Source organism: Eublepharis macularius, chromosome 18 (genome assembly GCF_028583425.1).
Source record: "Eublepharis macularius isolate TG4126 chromosome 18, MPM_Emac_v1.0, whole genome shotgun sequence".
NCBI lineage: Eukaryota > Metazoa > Chordata > Lepidosauria > Squamata > Eublepharidae > Eublepharis > Eublepharis macularius.
The window spans coordinates 3,521,131-3,546,407 of NC_072807.1; the positions used below are offsets into that span (position 1 = coordinate 3,521,131).

The 25,277-nt window shown below is 45.4% G+C and overlaps 1 protein-coding gene across 1 annotated transcript in view; it reads right to left on the reverse strand.

Moving 5' to 3' along the window:
* SPAG17 (sperm associated antigen 17) overlaps positions 1 to 25,277 on the reverse strand; it is a 149,696-nt gene that overhangs the window by 10,268 nt on the left and 114,151 nt on the right. Inside the window, 8 exon segments of the mRNA XM_055002920.1 lie at positions 2,034 to 2,154; positions 2,937 to 3,039; positions 8,224 to 8,277; positions 9,522 to 9,624; positions 11,064 to 11,109; positions 13,458 to 13,571; positions 21,154 to 21,336; positions 24,966 to 25,093. Coding sequence (XP_054858895.1) covers positions 2,034 to 2,154; positions 2,937 to 3,039; positions 8,224 to 8,277; positions 9,522 to 9,624; positions 11,064 to 11,109; positions 13,458 to 13,571; positions 21,154 to 21,336; positions 24,966 to 25,093 — 852 coding nt within the window.

Sequence of the window (25,277 nt, forward strand, 5' to 3'; positions counted from 1 at the left end):
TTGGTCTCCCAGTCCACCTTTATAGAAGCCTATAGGAGCTGGCCTTCGGTAGAGCCTGTATGTAAGTTTGCTACCTAGAAATCCATCCACGTGTCTAGAAGACGCTGACACATAGATGCAGTAGTCCTTTACAGATAGAGGTGCCAGGTGGCCGGTTTTCACCCGGACAGTCTGGTATTTCTTTGATTGTCTAGGAGAAACAGAGTGAAAATACTAGACACCTGGCGGCTCTGCCTCCAAGGGTGCCTTCCCCCCTCTATGGCCAGGCTGCAGAGGCCTGACTGGCCAGGCCAGCCCTTTGCTTACTCTCTCCTTGCCTCACCTGGGCCTGGCACTGGAGATGAGACAAATGCTGCCTCCTTAGCCAGTGCCAGGCCTAGGCAGCGGAAGGAGAGAGCAGGCTCACTGTGGCCCAGAGTCAGAGGGGGAAAGGCACCCCTGGAAGGACAACCCAAGAATAAGTCGGGGGAGCTGCAGCAGCCTGGCTGGGCAGGCTGATGAGGAGGGAATGAGGGAGGCCTTCCTGAGAAGGCAAGACATGAGGGGGAGGAGGCTTCTGCCCCCGCTTTCTTTCTTCTTCATCCTTTGTTGGCAGGCAAGGCCAGCTTTGTCCTTGTCACCCCAAAAGGGCGGCGGATGGGGGTTCCCTGAACAAGTCTTGAGTTCAGCCCAATCCGATGCACTGTTGCTGGGGAAGGAAATGTAGAGGGCTTGGTTCCAAAGAAGTCCTGCTGAGGCAAATGGAGACTTCCTAACCAGGGAACCTGGCTCTGGATGTCTGCAGCATGAGAGAGAAAACCACACGGCTTGGTGCGGGCTCAGTACGCACCGCTGCAGTCCCTGCATATAGAGCAGGGAAGAAGAGCTCCATTGATAGCTGCAAGTGACATGATGACATCACTTCTGGAACTGACATCGTCATCTGGGGGCCGGGAGTGTGTGTGGCCCCCCCCTCCACTGTGTCCAGTATTTTTACAGACACTCTGACAACCCTATTTGCAAATGTCTCACCCATGTGTTCACTCACTGCACAGGGAGGAAAAGTGGGCCTAAGCTTGCTGTCCCTGTCCCCACACTTTCATGCGATTGCTGAGTGGTCTACACAGGGCACAGATAGACCCTGAGTAGTCTATCTGTGCAGATGAAATGCCCATGTACATCCCTCATCCTGTGATCAGTGACGCTGGTTTGGGAACATTGCTGATCACATTCACCCCATGTAGACCACTTGGTGATCATGAGGGGTGGGGCCAATGGGTGAACACATGGCTGTGATTTCTTTTCAGCTAATGCAGCATTCAGCCAGTGAGTTCTCCACTGAGCTACATCCAAGTTGTGTGGTTGATTTCCCTACCCAAAAGAAAAGACTACTTCACCCCAGAACCACTGGAGAAAGGAACAGTTGAACTTTCCATGAATTTCCATTCTCAGTGGTCAGTCTATCGCCTCCCTGCATCTAAAGTAATGGAGGATTTCCAGTGGAAACCACACGTGGCCTGATAAACTGCAATAGCAATAGTTGTTGCAAGCCATTGTTATCAGTTGAGGAGTGATTCTCTGATGAGGGGCACCTTCCTCTGGTGCTAGGCACTTTCCAGCTCATTGAAAGACACTGGCCTTGTAGGAGAAGAGACATCTAGCTAGTGTGGCCAGGTCCAGGCTGGGAAATTCCTGATGATTTTGGGGGTGGAGCCCGGAGAGGGAGGGGTTTAGGGAGGGGAGGGACCTCAGTGGGGTACAATGCCATAATTTTCACCTTCCAAAGCAGCCATTTGCTCCGGGGGAAGCAATCTCCATGGCCTGGAGATCAGTTGTAATTCGGGGAGATCTCCAGCCACCATGTGGAGGCTGGCAACCCTACATCTAGTGTGGGGGGAATACACTGTGCGGCGGAGGTCAGCCCCCACAACTGGGAAGGGTGCAGTGCAAACAGAAGCAAGGCTTTGAGATAGAAAAGATTGATCCAACCACGCTGCCAGTAAAGGTAAAATGTGGATCCATTCAATTCAGGTTTTTTTGTATAGCAGTATTACCCGAGCTACTTCCAGTATTTCTAGTTTCACAGGAATTTGTAATTGTTTCTAACAAACATTCCTTCTTTGCTTTTATTGGAAACGGAGGGAGCATTTTTGAAAGTTGTTCAACATTGGAAAACTGAAAGAAAAAATGAGAAAAATATTATGGTAATGCTTTTGTTACAAAGGAAGAATGGAAGCATCTCTAAAATTAGCCAACCTGGATTTTTGGAATTGATAATTTGGTAAGAGAGTATGATTTTATGGAAGATACATATGGAAAGACCCTGACCTGAGTCTGATCTTGTCAGATCTCAGAAGCTAAGCAGGGGCTGCCTTAGTTGGAAATTGGACGGGAGACCTCCAAGGAAGACTAGGGTTGCAGAGGCAGGCAATGGGAAACCACCTCTGGTAGTCTCTTGCCATGAAAACCCTGCCAGAGGTCACCATAAGTCAGCTATGACTTTACAGCACTCTCCACCATCACATACGGAAAGAGTCAGAGAACACAAGAAAATGATCTAACTAGATGTGCATGCCTGTTGGGGCCTGCAAGATTGTAACCCTAATTCTCACTTAAAATGCCCAGACAATATACTTATATAAACCTAGTTATCCATCAGTTCTCCTCCAAATCTTTATCTTTGGTACATTTGGACCTCAGGAAGAAACCTAAAGATCTAAAAGCGACCCAATGGTATCTACAATTCACAGAAAACAAAATCCTGCTGTTAGCATACAGTAGGGTTGCCCTGAGTCCTACTCCCTCTGGGCCCCACCTAGATGTGTGTCCCTGGCTCAGAATCAGGCCCTTTACAATCAATCCTGTGAGCTCCAACACTAAGAACAGCTGTAGGAACCGGCTGCAAAATGGCCTCGTTTCATTGAGTTCTTGTGCTGCCTCAGTATTCACCCAATTACCTCCTTTTGCAAAAACTTGATGCCGAATTCCGATCTGAAATAAGGGGGGATGTCTTTGTTCCTCAAGTGCATGAAACACTTCTTTCCATCCTCAACTTCCTGTCTAAAATGTTTTCAAAGGAAAAGAAGAAAAATCTGTAACACCTCAATGATTTCATGTTTTTTTTATCTACCTATCCAGAAACTATAAATCATCCATGTATACCTTTAGAATGTTTAAAATGAAAAAAATAGATGATCAAAGTTATGGATGCCATTACTAGAAAATGCTCATATTTTCTCAACAGTGTCAAAATGATGAAGAAAACTGACATGATGATCAAGATGTTAGTCTTTCTGTAGCCGTGGAAAAGAGCAAGAGTCCAGTAGCACCTATAAGACTAACAAAATTTGTGGTAGGGCATGAGCTTTCGTGAGTCACAGCTCAGTACAGTGTATCTGAAGAAGTGAGCTGTGACTCATGAAAGCTCATGCCCTACCACAAATTTTGTTAGTCTTATGGGTGCTACTGGACTCTTGCTCTTTCCCACTGAGAGATGATGTTAATGTCTGCATAGTACAACTGGAACTTGCTTTCTTAAGAACACAAGAGGAACCCTAGTTGATCTGATCAAGATACATCTAGTCCAGTAACCTGTTTCTACATGACCCCAAAGATGGTCCCTGGAAGAACTACATGCAAGTCACAGAGGCCAAGGTGTCCCCCTCCGTTGGTATGCAGAGGGAGACTGAATGCAGCAATTCCGCTGAGACCTCATGGCGAATACATGTCGATGGAATTCTCCAACCCCTTTTTAATGTCATCTTCATTCATGGCTATCACTACATCATCTTCAGGCAGAGATTTCTATAAAAGTTCATTTTGCTCAGAGAAAAGAAGCACAGCCTTCAGCTCTCCTAAGCAATTGATTTCTTCGGGCGATCCTGGGAAGCTCTCTTTCCACTTCTCCCACAGCATGCACAACTGTATAAACGATTGTATCCTTCCTGACCTCCCCCCTCCCCACATTTTTTCCTGTAAACTAACAAGCTTTAATCTTTTAAACTTTGAAAGCTGCTGCAACACAGTGGTTAAGTGGTTCGGCTGTGAATCAGCACTTTACTGGTTCGAATCCCACTTTTGCCATGAGTTCAGTAGGTGGCCTTGGGTAAGCCACTCCTCTCAGTCCCAGCCCCCAGCTGCATTGTGGGGATAATAATAACAACACTAATTTGTTCACTGCTCTAGGTGAGGCAGGCACTAATCTGTCTAGAAAAGCGGTATATAAGTGCAGTTGTTATTGTTGTTACTATTATTATTAAACTGTTTTTTGTAGGGAGCTGCAAAAATGTTATTCTTTTCTGCACGTTTCCCAGATGCACCTTTTTAGATGGGGTGCCACAAACCTCTTTGTGAGGCACATGGGCTCCTCATGCATATGCAAATGTGGCTTTTTCTATCAGTTCTGAATGCATTTCCTCGCACCACATGGGAAGAGGTGTAAGGATGCCAGGCAACTCTCAAGAGACTTCACTTCATGAACAAAAGTTCTTTATTGATAAGATGCCAGTATCATACACTTATGCCACCTTTGCTAGGACTGGTGACTACTGATAAGTATCGCGCAGATAGAGGTCCCTCAAGGCTACTCCTAATCCCCCCTTCTCCTAACGGTTCTCTACCTCTGCATTCAGGAAAACAGGCTGTGTGATTCATGGACTGCTCAAGGTCAAGTAGGCTCCCAGGTTTAGGAGAGATTACAGGTTTGGGAGAGATTACAACAGAATAAACAACTTTCGTTTTCAGTTTCTTACCCCGGGTTCAAATAACAGAAACACCCCAACAGCATCAGCTTCAGTTGCAGGGGGGTATTGAATATGACAGGTGATACTGAGCACCTGACAAGATGCACCTGAAACTGATAAATCACCGGGCCCAGATGGCATACATCTAAGAGTTCTGAAAGAACTCAAGTGTGAACTTGTAGATCTCCTCACAAAAATATGTAATCTGTCATTAAACTCTGCATCTGTTCCTGAGGACTGGAAGGTAGCTAATGTTGTCCCCATCTTTAAAAAAGGTTCCAGGGGAGATCCGGGAAATTACAGGCCAGTCAGCCTGACGTCAATACCGGGTAAGTTGGTGGAAACTATTATCAAAAATAAAATTAGTGGGCACATTGATGACCAAAAGCTGATGAGGAAAACTCAGCATGGGTTCTGTAAGGGAAGATCTTGTCTCACCAATCTGTTAGAGTTCTTTGAGGGAGTGAACAAACAAGTGGACAAGGGAGACCCGATAGATATTGTTTATCTTGACTTCCAGAAAGCTTTTGACAAAGTTCCTCATCAAAGGCTCCTAAGTAAGCTCAGTAGCTATGGGATAAAGGGCCAAGTCCTCTTGTGGATCGAAAACTGGCTAATTAATAGGAAACAGAGAGTGAGTATAAACGGGCACTTCTCACAGTGGAGGGTGGTGAGCAGTGGGGTGCCACAGGGGTCGGTATTGGGTCCAATGCTTTTTAACTTGTTTATTAATGATTTGGAATTGGGATTAAGCAGTGAAGTGGCTAAATTTGCAGATGACACGAAATTGTTCAGGGTGGTGAAAGCCAGAGAGGATTGTGAGGCACTCCAAAGGGATCTGTCGAGGCTAGAAGAGTGGGCATCCATGTGGCAAATGAGGTTCAATGTAGCCAAGTGCAAAGTAATGCACATTGGAACCAAAAATCCAAAATATAAATACAAGTTGATGGGGTCTGAACTGGCGGAGACTGACCAAGAGAGAGATCTTGGAGTCATGATAGATAACTCACTAAAAATGTCAGCACAGTGTGCGACTGCCATAAAAAAAGCTAATGCTATGCTAGGGGTTATTAGGAAAGGGATTGAAAACAAATCAGCCGGTATCATTTGAAAACAAATCAGACAGTTCTGGTCGCCACACCTTAAAAAAGATATCATAGCACTGGAAAAAGTACAGAGAAGGGCAACTAAAATGATTAAAGGGTTGGAACACTTTCCCTATGAGGAAAGATTGAGGCGCTTGGGGCTCTTTAGCCTGGAGAAAAGATGACTGAGGGGAGACATGATAGAGGTTTACAAGATAATGCACGGGTTAGAGAAGGTAGAGAAAGATGTGTTTTTCTCCCTTTCTCACAATACAAGAACTTGTGGGCACTCTATGAAATTATTGAGCAGTCGGGTTAGAACAGATAGAAGAAAATACTACTTTACACAAAGGGTGATAAACACATGGAATTCGTTGCCACAGGAGGTGGTGGCAGCTACAAGCATTGCCAGCTTCAAGAGGGGACTGGACAAATATATGGAGCAGAGGTCCATCAGTGGCTATTAGCCACAGGAGATAGATGGTATTCTCTTTGTGGGGAGGTGGTGCTCTGTTGTCTTGGTGCTGGAAGGAAGGCAGTGGGAGGGCTTCTGGTGTCCTGGCCTCACTGACAGTCCTTTAGATGGCACTGGATTTCTAGCCAGTGTGTGTGACAGAATGTTGGACTGGATGGGCCACTGGCCTGATCCAACATGGCTTTGCTTATGTTCTTATGTTCTAGTAGAAAAGTAGCTGCTCTTTTGAAAGAACAGAGGAAAGCCCCACGACATCCATCTTTCTGGTGCATTGTCTTAATGACCTGAAATGGGCACAGGACTTACAAGGTTTGCACTCTGACAGCCCAGGTTTTTCCAGTCTACCTGGTGGTTAACAGATGTGAAAGGGATGTGAACCAGCTTGAAGTAGCTCAACAGAAGCCAAACAATTCCCTGTGTCACACACATTTCCCCCTCTCCCCATTCCTGGCCTTTCCCCAACTCTGGTCATCTTTTTTTCCCTCAGTTTGCATGGCATGAAAATGCAAGACTTCTTGGTTTTCTCAACAAATTGTAGTTTGCTGTATGGTCTAATTCAGGCAAAGTATCATCTGAGGTTTGTTCTCTTGGACACAGACAAGGATGCCGAACCAGAAGTAAACTGCAATTTAGAAAATCTTAGTTTGTAGTCAAGAGTTCAGACCAGTTTGTCATTTCACTTCATTTGGATGTCATTATATCACATGAAACAGGAAAGGGGGGACATGCGCGTCCGAAGATTCACTGGCTGGTTGGCACAAAGAGAGGCTGAGTACAGCCACCACCTCCAGGATTTCATTCATTCATTCAGCATCGATTTCTGGCAGAGGGGGTGATTCCTATGACTATGAACAAGGTCAGGTGCTTCAACAGAGTAAGGGTAGCTTGCTTTTTTTGTTTTTAAGGAAACAAGCTTTGGAAGGAAATGGAGTAAGGGTAGCTAGCTTCTTCTTTGAAGGAAAATGTTCCTTATGAGTAGGCTTTTGAACTTCAATGTCAACATTGATGCTGGAGTTCCGGATCAGGTTCAAGGTTTTGGTTTTAACCTATGAAGCCCTAAATGGACTGGAACCAGCATACCTGAGGGACCACCTCTCCCCGTGGCACCCCGAAGAGTGCTTAGATTAGCAGGAAAACACCTACTTGTGGTCCTCCTGGGCCCCAGGGAGGCTCAACTGGCCTTGACCAGGGCTGGGGCATTTTCGGTCCTGGACCCAACCTGATAGAACTCTCTGTCGGAGGACTCTTGGGCCTGCCCAGACCTAGTGTCCTTTCAGTGGGCCTGCAAGACAGAGATGTTCTGCCAGGCATGTGGTTGAGGCCAGCATATAGATCCATGAAATCGGCCTCCCTACCGGTCTCCTATCAGTGTGTGGGGGGGTGCACACAATTATCTGTCCCCCACGTGTGAGTAGTGATTACTGAACACCAACTCATGTCTCCACCCCCTCTCCTCTCCTTACACGGGTGGCAGGGATGGGTGAAGGGAATCCTGTCCCAGGATACGAGACATTTATGTTGTGGAGCTTGTTTCATGTCGCTGAACTTGGATTTTGTGAAATCTTCAATTTTATTGTTTCTATTTATTGTATTTTATCTGTATGTTGTAATCTGTCCTGAGTCTGCTTACGGGGAGGGTGGACTATAAATTTAATAAATAATAATAATAATTGTATAAATATAGTGACAAAGCCAATAGTTGCCTCAAGAACCCAAACACAGGATAAATATCTTAATTTTTTTTAAGTACAGCAGTAGATACTAGAAGCTTATCTTCTGACTGCTGTAAGACTGATGACAACTTTAGAATTCACACTGCAAAAACGGCAGCCCCGGACCCCTGGCTCAAAGTCCACCGGCTTCTCCCCAGGCTTTCCCTCCGTGGCCTTCAGGGGAGGGAGCGGCTTTTGAATGATACCCTAAAGGTCTCGGCTGACATTACCTGTTCTGCGCTAATTTGGTCTCCCAGCGCAATAACTGCTTTATTCTTTCCGGACTGCATGAGGGGAAATGAAAAAAGGCCATGAAATGTTATCTAGGAGAGGCTACAGAATAATATGAGAAATAATTTTTTTAACAAAGTTGCAGTTACATCAAGTCATTCCTACAACAGGCTTATTGAATAACACCTGCAACTGACACTCACAGTGCCAAGTGCCTTCTTTTGACTCTAATCACATTTTCAAGCTACGCTTTTCATGTTTTGCAAAGGAAACTGATGGAACCTTATGAATTAGGCAAGCCAGTGTAACGTCACTTAATAATGCTGGCATGTAAAGTGGGCAAGCACGTTCTGTGATCCTATATCCAGACGTGCCAAAATAAAACACTTGACTAAAATTGCCTCCTCTGGTTTGTGACCATTTCCCCTCAGTGGCGCTTTCCACATAACTGCTAGCCCGTATGTTTCAGTGGTACTTTCTACATAAATTCAAACTGGTAGCCCGTATGTTTCAGGGGCTAGCTAGATATGATTGTGGCCTGGCCAGGCGGGTTTTGTGCTGCACAGCTGCAGACCTGGATTTTGCTCAATCAGTCAAAATTCGGTATTTTAATCTGAATTCTGAACTGCACACCCTTAGTCTTGGGTCTTCTTCTAACAGTGACTGAGGGTATTGTTCAACGAGTGACTGCAACATGGCAACTTGCCATCATTGCTCAAACAGCACAGATCGAGAATTCACATTAGCTGAAATCAACTGATACGCAACTGATGGGATCCTGTGGCCCTGTTTTGCTAGTGGTGGCATTTTCAGCTGGCCCTATGAATCTTCTGCTGATACAGGCCCTTATGACTTCAGTGGAAACTTCCTTGCGTTGGAGGAAAGTGGCAGCATGTAAATCTGAATCTGTTCATTGTTAGGTTTGTCCTCTTTGCAACATATGTCACACACTGTTTACTACTGGTGGCAGAGGCAATGGAGTGGCTCCAGCTATCCTCCAAGTAGCCTCCCTCCAGTCTAAGGAGGCTTCGTCCAGTTTAAGAAGCCTTTCCTCCAATGGAAGAACCATTTAAGATTGGGAAAAGACTTCTAAGTTGGGCAAAAAGGAACGGTGGAGTATAAATATTTTAATAAATAGCTATATAAATTAAATAAACGTTAGTCAGTGCAGTAGTAGGATAGGGTTGCGGTACTTTCCTATTTATACTAAACAGCAACCAGTACTATAGCTTATTCCTACTCCCCCAAATTCTTGCTATGATTTATAGCAGCACCTCACCCCACCGAATGCTCTTACTGGAGTCTCTGCCAGTATTCTCCAGTCTTCTTTGTAACTGCCTTGGCAGGTGGATTTTCAAACTCTGGAGACAAGGCCTGCTCATATATGTCAGCAATCTGAGCTGCAAAAACCAGGAGACAATTTTGGTTACTATTCAAATTCAATAGGACAGGAATTGGCTGTGACCCCTCTTCCTGCCCATTAAAAAAGTGTTGCTACTTATTGTGAACCTTTATTTTCTCAGGGTTTGACTCCTCCTATCTATGCTCTGAGAGAAATCCTTGACCCCTCTGATGTGGAGGAGCCCCATCCAGTTTTGGGTTACACTACCACATGTAATCTAACTAGCAAAAAAACACAAGCAGGGAAAGATGTCAAACCAACAGTCCTGTGAAGCAGAAGACTCAGCTCATTCTAACAGTTAAGCATGGGGGGTGGGGGGCACCTTAAAGGTAACTTCCTAGGAAGCATACGTGTCCAGGACGGCAGAGGTGATGGCCGTACACCTCCATGCATGGGCAGGAAGAGACTCTGCACAGTGAATGAAAAGGAAATCCATCTACTGAGAAACCATTTAGAAATCTTGCCCCAATAAGAGTTCTTGAATGGGATCAGCGTGGAGCTGGTGCATCAGAGACCCTCTGTGCACGGACTACAGACCTTTATTTTTTCCCTGACATCCACCTTATGATACTGAAATCATTAGGATGGGGTCATAAGGTGACCGTGAGAGTCCTTGCTCCCTGATGCAGCTGCAGTCGACTTTGAGCCAAAGGATGGAAGAGCAGGATACTAAGTTCAGAGGGAAGGGAAAACCTACCCTCTGGCAAAACTGCTCTGCCTCCTGGAACTGGAGCCCTGCGATAAAGTGAGTGGATTTGTGGCTGCTAAGATAGTGGTTACTATTAGATTGAACACCTTGCTGTCGAACTCTCACCTGCCGTGATCAATGCATCAATAGTTGATCTGGTCCACTCAGACATCCAGGAAACCATGAAAGTGCTCTTCCATTATGGAGAGGAGAAGGAGTTCTGGCCACTCTCGGAGGGAAACCCATTTCCTAAGCAGAGAACTCAACGCTGCTTCTCCAAACCTCTGTGCCCCCCTATCCCATGGCGGTTGACCTGTGCTTTGACTTCATCATTTTCTGTGTGCACCAGAACAATAACAAAATCAAGACACATTCTATGGTGGGCACATAAGTGTGCAGAGCCAAGGATGAGAAGTCTGTGTACAAAACGGGCCTCCTTCCTTGAATGGACAGACCTCCATCACCCTAAGGAAATGATGGGAAGTCCTGAGCACCAGATGGATGACTCAGAGCTCTAGCCGATGGAGGCCACATTCTGCCTCCTCTAATGGCCAAATATCATGGGTGCATTTGCTCCTCACAGTATACACTCTAGCCTGGAAGGCAGCATGCAATAAATAATTCATAATGAACACATTGCAGTCTAGAAGAAATGAAAGAGCTATGAAAGTAGCAGAGGCAGGTGAAGGTAAGCATTAAAGAAAAGGAGCTTTTTGGAAATCCAAGACAAGAAGAACATGAATAGTTACCCGCACTGCAGAGATCATCTGAAGATTCTTCAACAATAGGGAAAGACTGTAACCAACACAAATAATTTGAACAATGTATTTCCAGAAACATCGATTTCAAGACATGTAACCTTCCAATATGTTTTGGTATCACAAACTGTTGTGGAGCTGGGACCTCTGGCCACTGGAGGACCTTCCGTGAGGATTTAAAATGATTCCTGCAGCCAACAGCAGTGTAGGGCAGGTGGAGGAGAATTGGGAGACCTAGGCAAGGAGGTACGTGGAAGGTTTTCTAACAGGACTTGTCCTGGGCACGATGAGCTTTGTTGCTAGGGAAACTGTTACCTAAAAATAGGCAGAAAAGGTAAAGGTATGTTGAAGGAGTGCAAAAGGGTGGGCAGTGCTACTTAGGGCCAATGGTCTCATGACAAAGTCTTTGTATTGGTTGAGTAATTACATGAGGACAGAGTCAGAACTTCAACAAGAGTTTTGTGTCTCCCATACTCATGTGTGTCAGGCAGGCAAGCCAGCCTGCCTGCCGTAACTGTGAATGCATATCTACTGGGGGCGGGGGGGAGAGGGGCTTTCTTCCTGTAGTGTAGTTTTCTTCTTTCACTGTACTCGGCTACGCTTTGCTAAGAGGCCTTATCAGTACAGCTGGAATTGTGTAGGAACCAACCTTGAGAAATTCAGCTTTGCATCTTTTGCAGGACTTTCACTGACTTCAACTGACTTGTTTGAACTGGGGGGAGGTGAACTGGGGGTATAACCTCTCGGGGAAGACTTTGCTTGAGCATTCCAGGCAATCTCTATGTATCAGTGCACTTCTCGGGAGTTTATCTGAATAAAGATCTTTAACTCATACGACTGTGTTGGATGGAGAGCCTGAGAGAATCCCCTAGCCAGGCCTGACAATGTGTGCCCTTTTTTCCTCACAAGCAGGCTATGTAGGTAGAAGTGCTGTTTTCACTGCTCAGCAACACACGCCAAGGACTTTGTAAGGTAAAGATTGCCCCTAAGGGGACACTAAAAGGCCTCAGGCAGCTCTGAGGGAATCTTTGTGGATTTGCAAAGTAGGACAGTATCTTGTAGTGAGCCCCATCAGCGTATCACTTAGCAGCAGTTGCTGCAGCAGACAGCCATGTCATTAATCACTGAAAATCTGACAAAAACTGAATGGTTAATAATGATACCAAGTACAAAAGTGAGGGACCTTTTAACAATACATTTTTAAAAAATCAAGAAAATGCAACATTGAGCAAAGGATTCTTTACGTTAATTCTGGTTGTGATAAAAGGTGGTAGAAGAAAAAAAAGCTTCCATCACCAGCTCTATAAAACATTCATTGATTGGGCAGTAGCTTGAAGGATTACAAATATTTAAATAAAATGACAGATTAAAATGTGCTCTTGGACTTCAATGCTTCCTTCAGTCTCCAGTTACCAAGGGGGCATGCGTGGGTTTTCAATCAATGAGATAACCTTGCCATCATATTTTATTTCACTGTTTTGCATATTGAAGTATATGTCTCCATATTTTTCAAAACTCCAAACACACAGCAAAAGGAAGACCACGGTGTGTTGGGAGAGGGTGACTCAGCATTGCATTCCTTCTATGTTGGGCTTTGCAGTATACGGAGCTTTCTGCTACTTGTAAATCAGTCTCTGTTATTTCAGTTCTATTGTTCAGCTCATTTAAACTAAACCAAAAAAACAAAATCAAAGTGAGGGTGGAGCATTTATCCAAAACTTGTTTATATCTGCAGCACCTGATACTTCAGGGCTTTTTTCAGAGGATACGCACTGGTACAGAGTACCAGCACTTCTTGGGCATTTGGGACTTGGGCTGAGAGAACATTTGAGTACCTGTACCTCTTTTTTTTAAAGGAAAAATAGCACAGCTTAATTATATTTGGGGATTTGTCTGTTACTTACACGCTGTATTTGATTGGCTTATATTTTTGTCTTCAGTTTTTCAGCATAGATTTTACTGTTTTATCTTTTTATTTGCCAAATCTCACCTTAAGAACCTATTGGCCAAATGTGAAAAAAGAATCTTTCTAAAATCATTTTAATTATTTGCCTCCCAGTATCTCTTTTGGATTATTTTATGTAGAGATTTGTTAGTAGTGGTGGTGGTAATACCATTTTTTCCAAGTTCAAATCCTAAATTTTAATCATCTACCGAGACAGCGTGCCAGATTAAGATCTCAGGGACTCAAGTTTGATCCTTGTTCTTCCATGTAAGCTTGCTGGGGAGCCTTGGGCTAGTCACTCTCTTTCAGCCTACCCTACCTCACAGGGTGATAGTTGAGAGGGTAAAATGGGAGAGTGGAGAACCACGTTGTATACCACTTTGAGTCCCCATTGCAGAGAAAAGCAGGAAAGAAAGAAAGAAAGATGTGGCAGTCTTCACCATCACTAGTTTAAGAAGATCTGCAGCGTTTTCCCTCTCCTCTTCTGTTCTTGGATCTTTAATAATCATTTCCTGCATTTCATCTTCTTGCTTTATGACTTTCTGTATGTATGCCTAACAGGGCGGTAAAAGAGGAACAGAAGCTTAGTAAACATAATGTTTTTCAGTAAGCTGCAAAAGTCTTGTTTCATTCTGTACATGGACATGAATAACACGGCCGAGTATACTGATTTTCTGTAGCATCGATCCCATTGGAGCTAAATCATAGATTCCCAGGCTGAGAACCATTTCAGGAGCGATGGTGGGCAGAGGGAACAGGAAGTATAAGTGCCTTGTGCTTCCTATTCCCTCCGTCTCTGTATTGTCAGAAACATAACTTTCGCTTCTGGACAGATGTGCCGGTGCCTCTGCCTTGGCAAACGGCATCTTCCAGTGGCAGGGAAGGGAAAAGGGATATAGACGGGTTCCATTTTGAATGATACAGAGATGAAAGTAAATTGGATGCTGCCATTCCGAATGCTTGTGCTGTGTTCGCAATGCCAGAGTCCAAAACTGCTCTCACTGTACTCACAATGCTCACTTTCTCTGGAGCTGAGCACTCCACTAGATCGCACTGATGGTTTGGTCAATACAGTGCAACAGGCAGTATGCAGCAGGGTGGGTGGCCAGGTAGCCACTCTTGCCAAATGCTGACAATATCCTGATTTGCTTGGATGCCTCAGGGTCATAACGGACAGATGTTCACAGGACCCCTGGGATCCATGAAGGCCACTTGTGCTCAGGAGGATCCTTGTCCATTCTGCTGGCTGAAATCACGTAAGGACCACATTAACAAGTCACTGATGTCACGCAGAGCTCCACTTGATGAAGTGGAGAGCAAGTGAACAGCAAGTGAACAGGGAGGGATACGCGTGAGTCTGTTCACTTGCCAGGCAAGTGTCCTTCGTCACTTGTAGCTTGGCTCAAACTCACTCGCAGCACAGGACGGAGGGGCTCTTCGGCTGACTTGAACTGGGAGCTGAAGGAGCTGAGAGCCGGCTGCTTGCAGGTGGCAGCCATTGGCCACGTGGAGGCTGGAGGCCTGGACCATGAAAGGTGTAAGGACTTCTCAGTAAGCTGGAACTTTCTAAGACAGACAGCCTGCCTAAACAGAAGACCTACGTTAGGCATGTATAAATGGAGGAACAGAAAAATTGTGCTTTCCCCATTTCTTTTTGAGCTCCCTTGCTTGCTTTGGAGCTGTGCTTAAAAGCTTCTGAACATTTTTTCTCTTTTCTTTAATAAATGTTTTTTAACTCTTAAAAGCTGGCAGCTGTTCTCTGTACCACATAGACGCCCACTGCTCAACCACGCTACCTAAAGCAGGTACCATGAGAAGGGGGTGGTCTGTTGGTGCACAAGTATAGCAGACAGTCCCTGAAGTAGCCAGGTTCTGGGCAGCAGGAGACTGGGCACAAAGCAGGACTCAGAGTGGCAAGCCTGCCCAAGGGAGTTGGGGGTCTTAGCCCTCCCCACAGGCAGTTCCCTCAAAAGTTGATGGTGGTGGCGGGGGCAAGAAAGGAGTGAAAGCCCCTCTGAGGGTTGGGGGGGGGCACCACATGGGTGGCACGTGCCAGGCAAGAGACTTGGACTGCTAGTGGCACCCCAGAGAGCAAGGAGGGGCAGTGCTCATAGTTCAGTGGGGTTATTCCATCATAAAATCAAACGAACAAAGTTGGCATACTAGCGAGAAAAGCCACGCTGAAGCAACCAAGAGGAGTACCCCTTTAGTAAAGTCAGGACTTTTCCCCCGGGGGCAGACATATGGAAAGGGGGGGCAGGGCAAAACACTGTGAGAACTCTCATGTGCAAAGCATCTGCAACAGGAACCCAAATGCTGCTGTGCTGTGAATTAATGGAGTCAGCAAGGAAAGTAGGCCAAGGTAGAATACAGAGGCAAGCCATGCAGGTTCAATCAAAACAACTCTTTTGTGTATTTGGCAGATATGTGTGAGTGGGCTACTGGAAAAGCATTGTGAAAATGTGCATATGAAAAAAAAATCCTGCAATGCAGTTTAGAACAATTTTGAGTGCGTGATAACAAGTGAATCCCAACCCCCCTTTGGTTGATGCTTGCAATTCTTAATTCAATTTGAACAGAAAGATGACTTGGTCATTTCTGATGACATTTCAAACCAGTTGGTGGTCGGGATCACCAGTCCAGTTTGGCCCACTGGCTCCCAATGTATTTCCAGGCCCAACTCAAGGTGCTTGTGCCGACCTTTAAAGCACTATAAGGTTTGGGACCAGCATACCTACTCCTCTAGCAACCTACCCGACTACTATGGTCATCTTCAGAGGCCCTGCTTTGGATAGCCCCGCCTCTTGGCATTGGCCAAGAGAGGGCCTCCTTGGTTGTGGCATCAACACCGTGGAACTCCCTCCCCAAGGATGTCCGCCTGTTTCCTTCCATCGCTCTCTCCTGCCAGCAGGCGAAGCCTCTTTTGTTTAGTCTAGCCTCTCCTTTCAATAGCCTCTCCTTCCTGTTCTGTATTTTGATTGCTGCATCTGTTTTTATATCTGTTTTTTATTTTTTATTTTTAAATTGGTTTATGATTGCTTTGCTTTTAATTGTAAGCAACCCTGGTGGTCTCGATTGGGCAGAAATACATAATATAAATTCTGTAAATAAATATTTGTACCAATCAAAGATGAATGTGTGGGCTGTTTTCAAACAGTTTTTTACTATTTACTATTTCCTGGTAGAGAAGAAACTCTAGAAACCCTGTGGGTCCCATTTGTCCATTCCCCCTCTCTTGACTTCCAGTTGGAATCAGTTTGACATTAAGTACCCATAAAGTGCCATCCATCTAATTATTTTATATCTTCTCAAAACTGTCTCTCTGATAAGGCCATTATAGATTACAGCTCTTTTTATATAAGATGAGGTGGCTTTTCTTTGCTAGAGGCAGCAAAGTGCAGGAAACCATTTCAAAATTTCCCAGTATCAATTTTCCCCATTTTCCTATAAAGAATCTGTAACATTCTATAGTATACTCCACTGACACAGCACTTCCATCTAGGCTAACACGAACCATCGCTGCATTTAAAAAACAAATAGGACTGATTTTGTGATCTATTCTGGCCCCCTAAATTGTCTTTTATTTGTTTACCCATTTTACCTTCTATTTACTTATCAGATTTTCTATCTAATAAGTGCTTACTCCATGTGGTCATTATGCCACTTGAATATGAATGGTTCATTTGGAAAGCTTGTGTTAAAAGGTGGCATCAGCTTCACCAGGGTCCTGGTTATTGTATTAAATTGGTTACCAATTTAATGTGGGGTTGGGAAGTGGACCGGAGCTTAACACCCTTCCCCTGTCCCAGCTTCTCACCCTTTGGCTAGCCATATATAAGTTCCCAGTGTTCTGCCACACTCTTGTGTGCTCAAGCAGTGGATGAAAATCGGGACAGGGCTCTGAAGAGGAAGAGGAGGGGCTACGCAGATAAAAGCAGGATGAATGCCCAGTGACTCCAGTCAAGCGCTGTGCAATAGAGTAATGGACTGCAAGTGGAAAGAGAGTCAAGGAGAGGTAAAACATGCAGCATCCTCCAAAGCAGAGGTCACCAGAGACAGAGGGCAACTGTACCACTAACGATGACCCTGAATACACCGGTTTGCTTTCTTCCATATAAGTGAATGGTTGCTATTCACTCTGCTGGGGGAAATTAAATGCAGTGCTCGATGAAGCCGTATGCCTATTAGGATTTAGTTGAATTTCGTTTTATGGTAGCAGCAGAGTTACTTAGTCAGAAGCGTTTCACCCCAATGTGCATTAATTAATCTTCAGACAAATTGTAGAAACAGAGAATTTCCAGTTTTATTGAGGTAGATTCCATCCATAGCAATATCTTGGAGAAGAGGGAAAGAGTCCTAATCTAAAGAGCCACTTTCCCTATTGCTAAACCACAGCCTTAGATAGGTGGCGAGGCTGAGGTGAGGGCCTGTGGACGAGGCCTTCATGGCAGGAGCCGAGAGGATCACATCTTCCTCCTGGAAGACCAGGAGGCCAGAGAGAGGAATCTCCCCAGAGGCACAGAGACAGTGGAGGAGTCAGGAAGCATTCCCACCTTAGACAAAGAGAAGCAGCTTACTATCAAAATAACAGAGTCCAGTAGCACCTTTAAGATTAACCAACTTTACTGTAGCATAAGCTTTCTAGAACCACAGTTCTCTTCGTCGGGTGCTACTGGACTCTTTACTATTTTGCTACTACAGACTAACACGGCCAACTCTTCTGGGACTATCAAAAGAGTTACACATGTACACAGAGAGACATGCAGCGCCCCCCAATGTCCAAGGCGTGCTGAGCCGTCTATTCCAACAACGCCAACCACAGAGACTCCAACAATATCAGGAGTAGGTTGGACGAAGGAATTGGTGTGCCTAGATTTGCCAGATCTGGGCTGGGAAATTCCTGGAGATTTTGGGGGTGGGGAGGGGCCTCAGAATGATATAATGCCATCGCATCTACCCCTCCAAAGCAGCCATTTTCTACAGGTGAACTGATCTGTCTGTAATTCCAGGGGATCTCCAGCCAACACCTGGAGGTTGGCAACCCTAGGTGTGCCTGAAAAGAATTCTTCCAGTATTTGAAGAAAAAGGGGAGTGGAAATTTATGGTGGCTCCTAGTCTGAAAGAAAAGGTGAGTTTATCACACTCATTACTGTGAGGCCCGAAGTACATCATAGTTGATAGCCAGTGTGGTGTAGTGGTCAAAGTGTCGGACTGGGGTCTGGCAGTCCCAGGTTTGAATCCCGGCTCTTCCATGGGAACTTGGGGGTGTCCCTGGGCCACTCACACACACTCAGCCCAACCTACCTCCCACGGTTATGGTGAGAATGCAGAGCAGGAGAGGAGAACAATGTAAACCACTTTGGGTCCCATTGAGGTATATATGAAGTAAATAAATACTAGTTAACACATTAAAAAAATAAGTTAAGGGAACTTTTAAACACATTTAGCAAGTGGTAAAGAAAACAACCAAGTTATACAAAGGAGAAATTCTGGTGATTGTTGACAGCATTTACAGGAGGGAGGGGGTATCCCACAGATCAGAGATTCCCCCATGGTGGCACCTACAGGCACCGTATAGTGCCTGCTAACACCTATCCTTGTGCCTGCCAAGTGGGTGGGGCCAAGTAGGATTTTTGCCTAGCACAGCTTCTGATTCGGTACTGGAGATTCGATTAGTCGTGCAGATTTTAAAAAATTACTTTGGTAGCAGCTGCTGCCACAGCACAAGAATCTTGATGGTATGACTGAAAGTAAACTGTTTATGCAAGAAAATCTTTTTAAACAACGTGTTTCTTTTAAGAGGCATCCTGTTAAGCAAAGCTAGCACCTGAAATGTTGAAGAGTTACACATCACAAGAGTTACAACTCCCCGACATTTTGTGGTTGGCTCTAAAATCTGAAGGACTTAGAGCCTCTCTACATGAGACACCTTGGCACGTGTTTGTCAAGTGTAGGGAGATGCAATGGCCGTTTCCACACGACTTACCGTCCTCTGGAGCGTTGCGCAAAACATGCGGAAGATAGCGTCTTCTTGCGTGAAATCGCGCAAAACTCCTGGATGATAGTGTCTTCCTGGCATGATTTCGCGCGAGAAGACGCTATCTTCCGCATGTTTTGCGCAACGCTCCGGAGGCTGGAAAGTCGTGTGGAAACAGCCAATATTAGCCTGGAAGAGTAGTTTTAAAAGACAGAGTTTGTTAATTTCATCCTCACCTCCCTGAAGGCTCTGTCAATTTCTCCTTTCCAGTCTAAAACTGTGTGGGATCGCAACCAGAGGGCAGCCAGGAATGGCAATGGGGCTGGAGCTGCCTTCTGTTAGACTTAATGAACAAAGCCTAACGAATTGAATGTATGTATCTGATAATATGCTGTTCTGTAAAGCTGATCTATAAAGCTGATGATACTTCACAGAGTTAAATATGTGTGTGAAAAGCAACCTTAATTCTGAAGCAACTCATCAAACTAGTTGTTTGATTTCTTTTCTTCTCCTTGGAGATTCTCTCTCCCAGAGCAAACAAGGAAAGATCCTCTCTCACAGGCAAGGCTCATTTCGAGGGGGAATGCACAGGAACGCAGTTCCCCAAAGAGGTCACATGTCAGGTGGCCCCGCCCACCTGACTCTTGGCCATTTTGGGCCTGTTTCAGCCTAGATTGGGGTCGAAACGGCCCGGATCGGGCCTCTGATGGGTGGTGGATCACTCTCTCACTCAGCAGCGGCCCGATCCTGACCATTTTGGGCCCCTTTTTGGCCTTTTTCAGCCCCTTTTTGCCATTTTGGGCTCAATTTTGGCCCTGAATGGCCAGGATTGGGTCCAAAACAGCCAGGATAGGTGATGTCAGGAGTGTGTGGCATATGCAAATAAGTTATGCTAATAACACACTTCTGGTGATGTCAAGGGGTGTGGCATATGCTAATGAGTTATGCTAATGAGTTCCTCCAGCTCTTTTTCTACAAAATGACCCCTGCTCACAGGCCAAGGTTGACTTGGTCGTAGAAAGCCAGTTAACACTTCCAGAGCTGGGCTTGGACCGGGAAAGGTTATCATGGGTTGAAGTTTCCCTTCTGGCATTTCACAGTCCCTTCACACAGCTCCGGTATATAGTAAAGCCTTTGCCCTTCCACCATCTCTGTTTTTCGAAACTACCCTTCCCAGCTAACATTGCTTCTTCCAACATGTGTTCTTCCTGTGTCAGATGTCTCATGTAGAGAGACTTTTATACACTCGCCTTTGTTCCTCGTCTCAGGTTACAGAGGGGGCTTACTATGGAGAAGGGGGGGAGACACTCTGCTCTATCTGACGCTATCTATTCGGTGTGTAGACTGACGCTGTCAAGGAACTTCCTTCCTTCTTCTTCATCTCCCTCATGTGCACAAACACACTCTCTCTCTCCATCTTGCCACCACAGAGGACACAGGACTCAGTCCCTGTATCCACCAGCATCCTAGCTTAGATAGATTCAATTCGATTTGATTCTCTCTCCCCTCTTTCCTATCCTGAGTGGAGTTCCTAAATAAAAGGACTCTTATTTTCTTCACTGAAGTACGTGGACTTTGTGTGAGTTTATTGCCTCATCAGCACACACGTACACAAAGGCTTAGCTGCGCTCTCTGAATTGTTCTGCTTTACTTATTTATCCTGCTCTGCCAACAGGCTCCACCTATTTGGGCAGCCATTTGGTGGTTGGCTCCGTTTCCTTTGGTGGCCGTTTTGTGGTTGCGTCCAGCACGCTGTGTCAGAATTGTGAGGGTACTCAGCGGCTCAAAAAGGATGGGGACCTCTGATGAAGACTAAACTTCTCAGAACTCGATAATCCACTTTAGTTCAGCAGGATTCATTATATATATTTATGGTTGCAAGCTGCCTAGTCGACCTGTGGATATAGAGGAGACCCTCGCCATTCACAAATTTGTTACTCATGGTTTCACTTATTTGTGGCCTGTATCTCGATCGCACGACATGGTCTCCAGCCTGTTTTTATTCCCACAGCACCATCGTTGCAATCATGAAACCATTAAATTTTGTAGGAAATTGGGGGGGGGGTCCACTATTGGGAGGCAGTAGAACCCTGCCACCTGGTATCTGCAATTTCTGGGCCGTTATCTATTTATTCTGGTCTTCACGGGGCCTGCCTTACCTGGACAGAAAGCTGCAGCTTGTGTCTCCGCTCATCACTGACGGGCTCATATTGGATCAGCCGGCGAATCTGGAGTACACTTGGGTTTTTCTTTACAGGTGCCGGAGCACCTGCCAACTCCTTGAATTCTATGCTCAGGCCTTTCCAAGCATGCATTCCAAAAGGAGGGCCTGGAGTCTTTCTCTGAACCCAAAGGACAAGAAGAAGAGCAGACAATGACTCTTTATGCATTCCAAGTGGGGGCTTTCTGCCAATCAACTGGTTTAGAAACAGTCTGTTATCGAATCTCTTTTCCACCAGTCACAAAGTATGGCTGGCTACTTCCCAAATGGAATCAAAATCCATGCAACACTTTGTATTCGGATCAGGTATTATGTGGTGATTGGATTCTGCTGAAGACTGACTCATTTTTTTCTGTTTAAATATTGCCATTTCATTACATACATTAAATACACATGCTATTATCACCGGGAGGGTCTGAAAAACAGAGAACTTCCTGCCAAAGCAAGGGCAAATATACACATTATGTGTGACACAAATCGGGTCACAAGTGCCTGACCTGACTGTCAGTCACATATTCACACCGGAACTAATCTTTAAAAAAGCTCTCCATTCCTCTGGGGGCTGCAAAAGCTGTGATGGGAAAGGAGGGGTTTCAGGCTGATAAATAAATCATATGTTGGCCCAAGTAAGGCGATGCTGTGGTCCACTGGAGCTCAAGAATCATTTTGAGGCCAATAACTTCCTTTTTCAAATGGTGGAGGAAGCTACAAGGGGCTCGGCCATACTAGACTTAATATTAACCAACAGGGAAGAATTAGTAGATGGGGTGAAGGTGGTGGGGACCTTAGGGGGAAGTGACCACGTACTCCTTGAATTCCAGTTGCTGTGGGGGGGCAAGGAAGTTCGTAGCTAGACTCATAGGTTAGATTTTTGTAGGGCCGACTTCAATGAACTCAGAGGCTTGATGAGAGTCATTCCATGGGGGATTGTGCTGGAAGGGAAAGGAGGAAGTGAAGGGTGGGCTCTTCTCAAACATGAGCTTTTGCAAGCTCAAGCCCTCACTATTCCAGCAAGATGGAAACATGTTAAGGGATCCAAGAAACCGATGTGGATGTACAGAGAGCTCCAGAATAAGCTAAGGGAGAAAAAGGAAATGTTCAGGAAATGGAGAGAAGGGCAGACCTCTAAAGAGGAATATATGAGGGTTACTAGGTACTGCAGATCAGCCCTCAGTATGAGCTGAGTCTGGGCAGGGGGGCTCACTACAATAAGAAAAACTTCTACAGATACGTGAGAAGCAAACGCAAGGTAAAAGAGGCAACTGGACCGCTGTTGAGAGTGGAAGGAAAAACTCTGATGGAGAATAGAGAAAAAGCAGACAGGCTTAATGACTTTTTTGCCTCTGTTTTCTCCCTGAAGATCTTGAGCTCATCTAGAGATGGTAGTAGACATGACAGGACACCTGGGGGGCTAGTTGACATTGAGAGAGAGGTTGTGGAGAGGCACCTGGCTACACTGGATGAATACAAATCTCCTGGGCTGGATGGGGTGCACCCAAGAGTGCTCAAAGAACTTTCTAGAGAACTTGCAGAGCCTCTGTCCATCATCTTCAAGGCTTCCTGGAGGACTGGGGATGTGCCACAAGATTGGAGAAGAGCTAATGTTATCCCAAACTTTAAGAAAGGGAAGAAGGATGACCTGGGAAACTACAGGCCGGTCAGTCTGACCTCTGTTGCTGGGAAGATATTAGAGCAGATTTTCAAGGGATCGATCTGTAAGCATCTGAAGAACCGCTTACTGATCCGGGGAAGTCAACATGGTTTTGTCCTCAACAGATCTTGTCAGACCAACCTGGTTTCCTTCTTTGATTGAGTGATGAGCTTACTGGATCGTGGGAACTCTGTCGACTTGATTTACCTGGATTTCAGTAAAGCTTTTGATAAGGTTCCCCATGACATTCTAATGAGAAAACTGGAAAACTGCGGATTGGACTATAGGACAGTTTGGTGGATAGGGAGCTGGTTAGAGGACCGCACCCAAAGAGTAGTGGTCAATGGCGTTTCATCAGATTGGAGGGAGGTGTCCAGTGGGGTGCCACAGAACTTGGTTTTGGGCCCAGTACTTTTCAATATTTTTATCAATGATCTGGATGAAGGGGTAAATGGGCTACTCATTAAATTTGCTGATGATACTAAATTGGGAGGAGTGGCAAACACCCAAGAAGATAGAGTTAAAATTCAACAAGACCTGAATTCTCTGGAGAAGTGGGCGGTTGTGAACAGGATGTGATTCAACATAGATAAGTGCACAGTATTACATCTGGGCCACAAAAATGTGAAGCACAAATACAGGATGGGGGATGCACTTCTGGGTAGTAGTGTATGCGAAAGAGATCTTGGGGTAAGAGTGGACTGTAAACTAAATATGAGCAGTCAGTGTTGATGCGGTGGCAAAAAAGGCAAACTCAGTCTTGTGTTGTATCAAAAGGACCATTGCATTGAAATTGCAGGAGGTCATAGTCCCTCTCTATACTGCCTTGGTCAGGCCACACCTGGAGTACGGTGTGCAGTTCTGGAGGCCCCACTTCAAAAAGGATGTGGACAAAATGGAGAGGGTGCAGAAGAGAGTGGCGAGGATGATCAGGGGTCTGGAGATTGAGCCCTACGAGGAAAGGCTGAGGGCCTTGGGAATGTTTAGTTTGGAGAAAAGGAAATTCAGGGGGGGACATGATTGCTCTCTTTAAATATTTGAAAGGCTGTCATTTGGAGAAGAGCAAGGAGCTGTTCCAGTTGGCAGCAGAGGATAGGACGCGAAGCAATGGGCTTAAATTACATGCACAAAGGTACCAGCTGGATATTAGGAAAAACTTTTTCACGGTCAGAGTAGTTCAAAAGTGGAATCAGCTGCCTAGGGAGGTGGTGAGCTCCCCCTCACTGGCAGTTTTCAAGAAGAGGCTGGATGAATACTTGTCAGAGATGCTTTAGGCTGATCCTGCACTGGGCAGGGGGTTGGACTAGATGGTCTGTATGGACCCTTCCAAGTCTGTGATTCTGTGATTCTGTGAAGTAAACCTAATTAAAGGATTCCATAGTTGAGCCTTTAGCATATTATATAGTTTGCAGTGAAAGTTCCTGAGGAAGGGGCAAACATGCCCTTGCAGCTGTTTCTGCTGGGTAAAATGATGTGGGAGGGAAGTCTGGAGCCCCTCCTTCCCCATCGCAGCACTAGGAGCTGCACAGAGTGACAGAGAGGTTTCTGAAGGGTAGCCCCCCTATGAGATGATTCATGTCACACTGTACATGTATTTTGGAGAGGCAGCATAAAACTCTTCGATATAAAAACCTACAAAGAATAAAAAGACTTAAAGGGGAAAGTCTTCGGCCTTGCAGAGCAAACAGGGTTAACTAAACAAAATAAAGAGCAAACAGCAACGTCTAAAAAGCAGAGTTCACTGCTAGTGAGAGTCTGCGGAATGCTGTTCCATTCCTATGGACAGTTCACTCCCCTCGTCTATTGTCTGCTTGCCAGGTGAAAAGAGATGCTTAGCTGCGCACTCTCAGTCTTCAGCCTAGTTTGATAGGCCACTGCCATTATTACTAGGCAAATAGTTAGTAGTGCCTTTGACTTTGCCCAGTCTCCTTCTGCTAATTTGTTCCATTTTCCATTCCCAAGAAAGAGAAATAAGAATAATTGTTTGTGTGATACTTAAGAGAGCTCCGAGCATCTTCAAGTGACGTCCACTCAAAAAAGCCTACGAGATCACTCCTGTGATAATTAAGCATAAAAGAAACAATTGAAAAACTGTATACCTCGACTGGGGGGAAAGTTTCCCAGGCCCTTGACTGGAGATTATAAGGAACGATATTGGCAGAGTCTCTCTTCATTACCCATCGGGATGCCTCAGTCAAAGGACAGAGGATGGTGATGCTCAAGACACCTGGTTTCAAAAGACAAACAGCAAGCTTGAAAATGCCACTGAGTTGATTGAGTCAAGGTATGCCAAGCTGCCTAGGAGCCTTGCAGGTGTCCGTAGGTGGGAAATACTCAAGGGCACTCTCCACCACCATCACATTGTTTATTGAATGTCCCAGCTGCTGATCATATTGACTTACACTGTATAA